Here is an 11,105-nt window from a genome sequence, read left to right on the forward strand (position 1 = left end):
TTCAGTTCAGTTGCTCAGTCGTGTCCGACTCTTTGGGACCCCATGTACTACAACATGCCAGGCTTCCCTGTCCATCACCAATTCCTGGAGCTTGCTCAAACTCATGTCCATTGAGTCTGGGATGCTATCCACCATCTTATCCCCTGTCATCCCCTTCTGCTCTTGCCTTCAATCTTTCCCAGCATCAAGGTCTTTTCCAATGAGTCAGTTCTTCACGTCAGGTGGCCAAAGTACTGGAGTTTCAGCTTCAGCATCAGTCCTTCCAATGAATATTCAGAACTGATTTCCTTGCAGTTCAAGTGACTCTCAAGAGTCTTCTCCAACACCACACTTCAAAAATGAGACCTAACTAAATTTAAAATATTTTGCACAGCAAAGGAAGCCATTGACAAAAGGAAAAGATAACATCCTGAATCAGATAAAATGGTTTCCAAGAACATGACAGGAAGGGAGTTAATAGTCAAATGTACGCGCAGTTCATACAACTCAATACTAAAAAAAGAAAACAATGTGGGAGAAAATGGGTGGAAAACCTCAATAAACATTATTCCAAAGAAGACGTGCAAATGGCCCACAGGCACAAGAAAAGATGCTCAACATCATTATTCATTAGAGAAATGCAGTCAATATCATAGTTATACATCACCCCACATCCATCAGAACGGATATCATCAAAAAGATCACGCATAGCAAATGGTGGTGAGGATGTGGAGAAAGGAGAACTTTAGTACACCGTGGAAGGGATGGAAATTTGTGCAGCCACTTGTGGAAAGCAGTATGGAGCGTCCTCAAAAACCTACAAAGAACTACCAAGTCAAGCAGAAAACCATACATCTGTAAGTATACTTTGGCCGCCTGATGCGAAGAGCTGACACATTAAAAAAGACCCTGATGCTGGGAAAGATTGAAGGCAGGAGGACAAGGGGATGACAGAGGATGAGATGGTTGGATGGCATCACCGACACGATGGACATGAGTTTGAGCAAGCTCCAGGACTTGGTGAAGAATAGGGATACCTGGTGTGCTGCAGTCCAAGGGGTCACAAAGAGTCAGACATGACTGAGCGACTGAACAGCAATAATATACATCCAAAGAAAATGAACATACTAATTCAGTGAGCAGTGAATGGATAAGGATGTTGTACACACACACACAGACACACACACTGGTATATCAGTCAGTCACAGAAGAATTATATTTTGCCATTGCAACAGGAAGGACAGACATGGAAGCCAGTAAGCTTGGTGAAATAAATCAAAGACAAATACTGTATGCTATGACTTATATGTGAAACCTAAAATATAAAACAGAAATGAATGAATACAACTAAAGAGAAAGAGACTCAGATACAGAGAAGAAGCTAACTGTTGCTAACTGTTGGGAGAGAAAAAGAGGGTGGAACAAGGTACTGTAAGGATTTAGAATTCAGAATCTATATATAACACTGAATCACTATGCTGCATTCATAAAACTTAACCTGTAAATCAAATACAATTATATAGAAAAAACTTAAATTTAAAAGGACTAATGTTTTTAATAGAGGTGCTAACTATGGCTAAAACCACAATCATAAAACAATACCTAAATACATTACCATCTTGGACACTTATACATTTATACAATGCTATATGTCAAATACATTTAATTCTAAAAATCAGCTGAAGCATACTTTTTGTTTCTAATTTTTATGGGAGTATAATGTTCTTTTTGTTCTCCTTTTGTTGCACTTCACTTAAATCTGGTCATTTCTACGTGAAAATACTTGAGTGTGCTAATCTCCATACAAAACTGTATTTCCAATAAATACTGCCATCTCCTGTAATGCATGAGACACCAGTTTGTTTCCTAGGTTGGGAAGTTCCCCTGGAGAATGGACAGGCTACCCACTCCAGTATTCTTGGGCTTCCCTGGTGGCTTAGATGGTAAAGAATCTGCCTGCAATCAGGGAGACCTGGCTTTGATCCCTAGGTTGGGAAGATCCCCAGGAGGAGGGCATGGCAATCCACTCCAGTATTCTTGCCTGGAGAATCCCCACGGACAGAGGAGCCTGGCGGGCTACAGTCCATGGGATCTCAAAGGCTGAGAGACGACACACACACATTTGAAATCTCTGATTTCATTTTCTAACACAGTTCACCGGTTTCCTTTTCTTTTAAAGGTTCATGTAATTACATGGGGGTCACCAAATAATCCAGGAAAATTCCCTCTCTTGACATCAACTGATTAGTAAACTTAATGGATTTGACCATGGGCCCAAACTGATTCAGCGCTCTGCTTCATCTGGGGAAATGGACCTACTGTGTGGAGAGGAAAAACACATACTTAGAAGGAAGAGATTCATCTTGGGTAAGACGCACAGGGTTCCAGCACCTTAGGATCAGACACCACTGCCAATAGAATGGTGACGTTCACGGAGCAGAGAGGAAGTAATGTCTCAAACCGGCAACAATTCCAGCTCTGCCATCTCCAACCACACCCCCTACCAAGGTAATGACTGCCAGCACGCTCCTGAGAAAAGCAGAGACCTGCGTCCACCTCAAATCCAGCTCGACCACCAAAGGCAACAGACACACACCAGGTACATATGGGCCCACCACCTAAGAACATCTCCTCAGGGCCATTCTGAGGCAACTGTTTTACCTAAACTCATTGAGGCAGACATAATTAGCAAAATCAAAAGGCAAAAGAACTACTCGCAAAGGAAAGACCAGTAGAACAACTCCTGAAAAAAAAATCAACAAGTTATCAGATAAAAATTTAATAAAAATATGAACCGAATGAAAGGGGAAAAGTGATGCAAATACTGAATATTTTAACTAGGAACTGGGAAATATATATTTTTTAATTTTAGAAATGAAAAATAGCTGAAAGAAAATATACATAGAAGGAATAGAGAGCAGACTAGGTGATACAGAAGAATGCACACATGATCTGGAAGGTACAATAATGAAAATTACCCAATAAGAAGACTAGAAAGAAGGACAATTTTCAAAATGATAGCCACTCAAGAGATCTCTGAGAACAGACCTTATGGACTCAGCACGAAAAGGAGCAGGTGGAAACAACTCAGGGGGTGGCACTAACGTATATACACCGCCATGTGTAACACAGATAGCAAGTGGGAAGTCACTGTACAGTGCAGGGACTCCAGCCTGGAGCTCTTTAACAACCTAGAGGGGTGGGGTGGGGTGGGAGATGGGAGGAAGTTCCAAGAGGGAGGGCACATGTGTATACCTATGGCTGACTCATGTTGATGTATGGCAGAATCCAACACAACAGGATAAAGCAATTAGACTCCAATTAAAAAATAAGTTATAGAAAAGAGACCTTGAGATAACATCAACAGTGACAGCGAAAGTGTTAGTTGCTCAGTCATGTCCGACACTTTGTGACCCCATGGACTGTAGCCTCTGTCCATGGAATTCTCCAGGCAGGAATATTGCAGTGGGTTGCCATTCCCATCTCCAGGGGATCTTCCCACACCAGGGATCGAAGCCAGGTCTCCCACATTGCAGGCAGGTTCTTTACCGGCTGAGCCACCAGGGATTCAAACTATAAGAGTTCCAGAAAGAAAAGAGATAGGGATGAGGATGGAAGATATATCTGAGGAAATACGGCTTAAAATTTACCAAACTTGAGGAAGAAAACAGATATTCAGATGCTGGAAGCACACAGAGTTGGAAAAGATGAACTGAAACAGACCTACACATATTATCCTAGAAATATCATAATTTAAAAGTCAAGAATTCAAAAGGCAGCAACAGAAAAACAAGGAGTCATTTATGAGGGAATCCCCAAAAGACTATCAGTTGATATCTCTGCAGACACGCGGAGGCCAGCAAGGAGCCACATGATATATTCAAGGTGCTGAAAAGGAAAAAGCTGCAATCACAGATATTCTTTCCAGCAAGACTGTTATTTAGAACAGAAGAAGAGAGGAAGAATTTCTTAGACAAGCAAAAATGAAGAGAATTCTTTCATCTACACCTACACTAAAAAAATGTTGAAAGGTCTTTTTTAAGTGGAAAAGAAGTTTCAATCTATAGGAAAGAAAATCTGACATAAAGTAAGGCCAATATATAGTAAGGACTGAGGATCAACCACTTAATTCAATATATAGATGAAAAGACAAAGTAATGATAAAAGCAACTACAACTACAGCAGTTAACGGATAAGCAAGATGTAAATTATGACATCAAAAACATGAAATGTGGGTAAAAGGAGGAGAGAGTGTAAAAGTGTTAGAAGGAATCTGAATTTAAATGATGATCAGGTTAAACCAAGGAGCTGTAACGATAGGTCAATATATATGAACCCCCTGGAAACCAAAACTCAACACTCTACAACAGACACAGATAAACTAAAAGAAAGCAATACAAGCATGCCACTGAAGAAAACCCTCAAACCGCAAGGGGGGAAACAAAAAGCAGTGACTGAAGAGCTACAAACACAGCTGACAGATAAGTGATAAAACGCCCTAAGTCCAGACCTGTCAGTAATGACGTTAAGTGAAAGCGGACAAAACGCTCCAACCGAGAGACACAGGAGCTGACTGGACTAAAACCAAAAACCAAACTCTTTCAGTATGCTGCCTGCAAGAGACTTGAAAGGGAAATGCTCAGTGTGTCCAAAACTTTGCGACCCGAAGGACTGTAGCCCCCAGGCTCCTCTGTCTATGGAGTTCTCCAGGCCAGAATACTGGAGTGGGTAGCCGTATCCTTCTCCAGGGGATCTTCTCAATCCAGGGACTGATCCCAGGTCTCCCTCATTGCAGGCAGATTCTTTACCATCTGAGCCACCAGGGCAGTGTGCAAGAGACTTACCTCAGTTTTAAATCTGCAAGAGCCTGAAAGTGGGAGGAATGGAAAAGATATTTCATGCAAACAAATTATAAGAACTCAGGGGTAGCAACACTCATGTCAGACAAATAGATTTGAAAACTAAGGCTATACCAAAAGACAACGAATACTTATAATAACAAAGGGATCAATACAAGAAGAGAATGTTACGGTCATTCACATCTGAACCCAATATAGTTCAGTTCAGTTGCTCAGTCGTGTCCGATTCTTTGCAACCCCATGAACATGTCTAGCCTTGACTAGACAGACCTTTGGGGACAAAGAAATGTCTCTGCTTTTCGATACGCTGTCTAACTTGGTCATAACTTTCCTTCCAAGGAATAATCGTCTTTTAATTTCACAGCTGCAATCACCATCTACAGTGATTTTGGAGCCCAGAAAAATAAAGCCAGCCGCTGTTTCCACTGTTTGCCGTGCTGAACCCAATACAAGGAGTAACCAAAACTATACAGCAAATACCCACACTCATCATGGTAGAAACTGACAATAATACAAAAATGGTAGGGGATGTTAACACCCCAGTTTCATTAATGGAAACATCATCCAGACAGAAAATTGGTAAGGCAACAGAGATCCTATGTGGTGCAACAGACTAGCTGAATTTAGTAGATATCTCTAGGATTTTACATCAAAAAACAGTAGAATACACCTTCTTTTAAAGTGAAATGTTCTCCAGGATACATCATGTGCTAAGCCACGAAACAAGTCTTAACAAATTTCATTGAACAGAAATCATCTGAAGCATTTCTTGAAACTGGATATCAAGTACAGAAAGAAAAATAGGAAAAGAACAAACACATAGAAAGGAAACACACTACTAAACAATGGTAGATTCAAAAAAGATATCAAAGAGTAAATCAGAAATTACCAGAAGACAAATGAGAATGAAAGCACAACATGCCAAAATTGATGGAACACAGTGAACACAGTTGTAAGGGAAAACTTTATATCGATGCAGGCCTACTTCAAATATCTGAGAAAAATCTAAAGAAGAAACCCAAACCCACTTAACTGACCAAATTTCTAGAAACAATCTCTAGGACTGAATTAGGAAGAAATAGACAGTCTGAACAGGCTGATGAGGAGTTGTGAAACCAGTCAGTAATCAAAACCTCCCAGCAAACAATGTCCAGGACCTGATGGCGTCACATGGGATCCTGTAAAACATTTAAAAAAATAACATCTATCGTTCTTAAACTATTCCAAAAAGTTGAAAAGGAGGGGACACTCCTAAATTTGTTCTATCAAGTTACCTTTACACTGATATCAGTACTAGAAAAAGACAGAAAAGGAAACAGAATTACAGAAAAGAAAATTATAGTGCATTTTCTTTGAATATGGTTGGAAATTTTTCAACAAAATATTAGCAGACAAAATTCAACAATTTATAAAAACTGTCAGAAATGAGTATCAAGTAGCATTTTTCCAGAGATGTAAGGAAGATTAAAAATTCACAAATCAATCCATGGGATATATCACATTTTCAAAAAGGAACGATTAATACATGATTATGTCAAAAGATGTAGAAAAAGCACTGACAAAGTCCAACATCCTTTCACTCTAAAAACTCTCAGAATACGGGTAGAGATAATACATCTCCGCATAATAAAGCCCATTTATGACAAACCCACAGCTAACATTATACTCAGAACTGGATGCCTTTTCCTCTAAAATCAGGAACAAGAGAAGAATGCTCACCCTAGCCACTCTGGCTTAACACAGCACTGGGAGTCCTAGCCACAGAATTGGACAAAACAGTAATAACAGGTATTGAACTCATAAGAGAAGAGGCAACCCTGCCACTTCTGCAGAGAAATGATCCTTTGTGTAGAAAACCATAATGTCGCCACCAGAAAACTAACTGATGAATTCAGTACACACACAATGGGGAATATTCTTCGCCCCTTAAGAATAAAATTTTGCTGCCTCTAACATAGATGAACCTGGAATCATTCTGTTCAGTGAATTAAGTCAGACAGAGAAAGACAAACACTGTATACTATCCCTTGACATATGAAATCTAAAACTAGTATGAATGAATGAAAATGATGATATAGAAAAAGACTCACCTATAGAGAAGAAACTAGTGTTTACAGTGGGGAGAGAAAGTGGGAAGGGGCAAGACAGAGTAAAGATTTAGAAGTACACACTACTATGTATAACATAAAGAAACTACAAGGACATACTTTACAGCACAGGGGATATAGCCAATAGTTCATAATAACTTTAAGCAAAGTATAACCTATACATTCAATCACAATGTTGTACCTCTGCCACTACTATAACACTGTAAATCAACTATAATTCAATGAGACACTTAACGTAAAAGAAAACTTATGCATTGCGATATGTGGTTGTAATGGCAGTCACATTACAATATTTATCTGTAACAAACTACCAAATCTTATACTTTAAATTTATACAATGTTATATGCCAAGTATATTTCAGTCTAAAAAATCTGCTAAAATATATCTTTTTTCCTGTGTGCTTTTTATTGTACTTCACTTCAAACTGCTCATTTCTACATGAAAATATTTTAATGTGCTAATGTCCCCGCAAGACTCTTTCTAATAAACACTGCCATCACTCTTAACAATGTTAACTATAAACTTGTAACTGGCTCCCAAATTCTTACCTGATTTTACCTTTGAGTGCTAAGCAGGGTATTCTTTACACCCTGAGGACATTCATTTCTTCAGTTTTATTTCTGACTACTGTACACATTGACCCATTATCAAGTATACTTTTACCTATAAATCCATATCTACTTCGTTTCTGGGAAATTCGTTTTGGTAGACTGGAAGTAACACATTTGAACACTTTGTATTATGCACATTATTTCAAGACCTGCTGTTTATTGCATAAATCTGAACTCCTTTTCCACAAGAAAACTTCATGGATATAGTCATCTTTCTGGCAATATATCTCAATTGGTCTTTATGTTGAAGAAGATGCTTGGCATGTCTGGTGTAATATTGAGATTCAAAATTTAAATTAGGATTCTGAGAGTGAATAAGTGAATTGACAATGGCTCATTATAGAAATAAATAAAATTCACAGTTTTCTCATAATAGTCGAGGACTTTGCATTTCTCATCCAGGCAAAGTAGAGCCTGTGCACACTGGAGTTACGGCTCATGAGCAGAAAGGGGCTGACAGTAGGGAAGCACGCTGCAGTGACTACAGTGACGTCCACAAGCACCTGGCTGGGCTGATCCAAAAGAGCCAGGAGCACTTGGAAGATGGAGGAGAGAATATAAACGTAGACAAAGGTGCTCCCCAGGAGAAGGATGGTTTTGGTAGCTCTGGACTCGGGGGAGGACCTGGAGGAGGCATCAGGCCTACGAATGTGCTGGACCTGCTGCTTATGTCTGTACAGGATGAGAACCATGGAGCCGCCGGCCCAGAGCGTGAGCCCCAAACATAAAACATCAGGGAACAATAACAATGCTGAATACAAGGCATCTTCAGTTTTGTCAGTAAGAGTAGAAGAACAGTAGCCAAAATCTCTTTCCTCTGTGATGTTTTTGTCACTCCATTTGCCAGTTATATGGAAAGGAAAAATGACATTTACCGGCATTTGCAGGATCCAACACAGGAAAAGAGAGGGAACGATGTACTTAGGAGCTGTTACTTTCAGCGCTGCCCACCTTGAGTTCCAGGGACTGATCGTGATCACCTGAAAGACACTCAAGAGGCAGATGCTACCGATGGACACTCCCCTCCCCACTCTGTGCAGAAAGAAGAGAAGTTTGCAGCCAAAATCACTGCGGATATGCTTCCACCCAAGGACTGCCATTGTCTGGGGGACCCCTTTACAAAGGAGGACCAAGGAGTTGGCCACAATCAGGTGCTTAAGGATCAAATCTGTGGACCTTATCCTGTAACCCATGAAGTGAAGGACGATATAACGACAAAGGAGTGAGAAATTCCCCAGGGTTCCAACCACCGTCTGTGTTATGATCATGTCCATTATGAAAAAGCTGCTGGCCATCCTCTCAGTTCACAGTCACTGGTACTTGAGAGTTAGAATGTCCTGTGTGGGAATATGAGGCATGGGCTACATTCATCGTGTCAACTGAAATCCAATATTCTCCACTTAACAATAGTTCCCACTTGGAAATATTTGCTTCTTGTGTTTCTGTTACCAGCAGTGTTTAAAGGGGTGCATGTATAACATTTAAAGAGAACTAATATGTAAAATTAATCACTGAAGACACTCATGTGATCACTGCATTCTTCACAAATTTATTAGGCAGGATTTGAAGGGACCTTAGGTGTACAGAGGAATGTAACCTACACCCAGACAGGTTAAGTATTTGTCATATCTGCTTCTTAATGCAGAGTGAGGACTGAATCCCATTGGGCTACTCAAGACAGTGGTTTGAGGAACTTCCCAGGTGCTTAAATGATTAAGACTCTGCCTGCCACCACAGAGAGTCCAGGTTCAATCCCTGGTCCAGGATCGAAGATCCCATGAACTTTGATGCACGGCCAAAAACAAGTAAAGAGAGTGTACTGATCACCAGCCATGCCAAACAGCTAGGTAGTTGCAAGCATATAATAAACCAGATCTATATTTGATTTTGATTTCACAACTTTTTGGATTGTAGACCTGTGGTATTTTGTCATTTTCATATAACATGATTCCATTTATTTGTAAAGCTTTATTCTATGGTACCACGTATTAGGAATAAAGTCTTAGCATCTTAATACATGAACATCACTGCTGGCAGTAGAATACAGCAGGAACCTGCCTCAGGACAAGGCAATGTCATGAAGACAAGAATGCTTCGCTGTGAGCATGGCAACAGAAAGACTCTTTTGTTCCTATTTCAGAAACACAACTAAAATAACGTATATTATAGAAATGTTTGAACAATCGTATGTAGGCAATAAACCTTAGGGCATAAAACACTAGCATGTGATAAAACAGTTTAAGACAAAAGAAAATTATTATTGTCTAACCATACACTGAACCAGTATGCTATTGTCTGAGCCCAGTGACTATATTAGCAATGAATGAATATTTGCAATTGACATTAAAAAACAAGACACAGAGGCAAAATTTAGCACTTGCAAAGCAGGTATTCCTGTGTCTTTCATAAACTGACAGACTAGATTTCTTAGAATGTCAACAAATTGGTGTTGGTGTCTCTATTTCTGATGTGATCACTTACCCAGAATCTTGATTTGCCTTTCTCTCACGGACTCTGCTGCTCAGACGAAAGTGCAATGAACATACTTTCCAGCTGGCAGGACAAGGGCTCGGTGGGATGGTCATTATACCCAGTATGTGTGTGCGAGGGAGGCAGCCAGATCCTGATAAATGGGTGTGAGATGCTGTCCTCCCCTCCCCTCCTGTCAGAGCTGCAATTATCATCTCACCTGCAGCAGCGATGGGAGTGCAGGCCTGGGATCTGAGACCATTTCTGAGAACTTTTCTCTCGGTTGTTAATTACTGGAAACAGTGACAAGTTTCTAGTTAGCACCCTTTGGAGACAAATGGCTGTACCTGAGAGGCATTTTCTTTTCCATGATCCCTGAAGGTGATGGTCTCACGAGGAAGAAATGCTGAAATCACACACATTAGGGACTGACACAAACCATGTGCGTTCCTCTGGATTCTTCACTTCCCTGAGATGCCTCTCTGCCCTCATACTAGGACTTTCCTCACCTTCAGCCACTGAATGGAACCGTCAATGAAAGTATTTGTAAAGAAATGGAATGAGACAAAATACCTGGGAAGTATATTCAAAGAGTCAAAAGGAAAAGGAGGAACATCATCAAGAACTCATGATAGGAACCACCAGCACAACTTATATCAATTTAGACTCATTTTCATAATCCAATGCCAATTATTATGGAAATTTTGTAGGAAAATATACTTTATTATTACTGAACCCTGTGATAAGAATTGGTTGCAGAACAAATAAACAGAAAAAAGAGAGAGGGTTTGAAAATACTTATAAAATAAAAGCACCTAGATCTGATGCCTCGATGATTTTATCAAATACTTAATACATGAGCATCCTGGCAACGAAAAAATATGCCAGTAAAAACCAGTGCATCCGTGCAAAATTAAAAGAAAATCTGAAATGCAAGTAGGAGGCTTCACAAAAAGCAAGCACACTGACAACTTGATCATGTTCTTCTAGCCTCTAGAACTGTGAAAAGAGAACTATCTATGTTTAAACATCCCAGGCTGTTGTATTTTATTAAGGTAGACTTAAAATATAATACAAA

At 39.8% G+C, this 11,105-nt stretch overlaps 1 protein-coding gene across 1 annotated transcript; it reads right to left on the reverse strand.

Annotated features, from left to right (window-relative positions):
* Positions 1–7,914: 7,914 nt before the first annotated feature.
* LOC148774304 (vomeronasal type-1 receptor 4-like) lies at positions 7,915–8,853 on the reverse strand. The gene has a single exon (XM_088830190.1). The coding sequence runs from the start codon at positions 8,851–8,853 to the stop codon at positions 7,915–7,917; it is 939 nt and encodes a 312-aa protein (XP_088686316.1).
* Positions 8,854–11,105: the final 2,252 nt, after the last annotated feature.

Source organism: Moschus berezovskii, chromosome 22 (assembly GCF_049115385.1).
Source record: "Moschus berezovskii isolate FMDL1 chromosome 22, NW_MosBer_1.0, whole genome shotgun sequence".
NCBI classification, from domain to species: Eukaryota; Metazoa; Chordata; class Mammalia; order Artiodactyla; family Moschidae; genus Moschus; species Moschus berezovskii.

Bases quoted from the DNA above. Each gene is read 5' to 3' on its own strand.
- LOC148774304 (XM_088830190.1), bottom strand. From the start codon at position 8,853: ATGGCCAGCAGCTTTTTCATAATGGACATGATCATAACACAGACGGTG.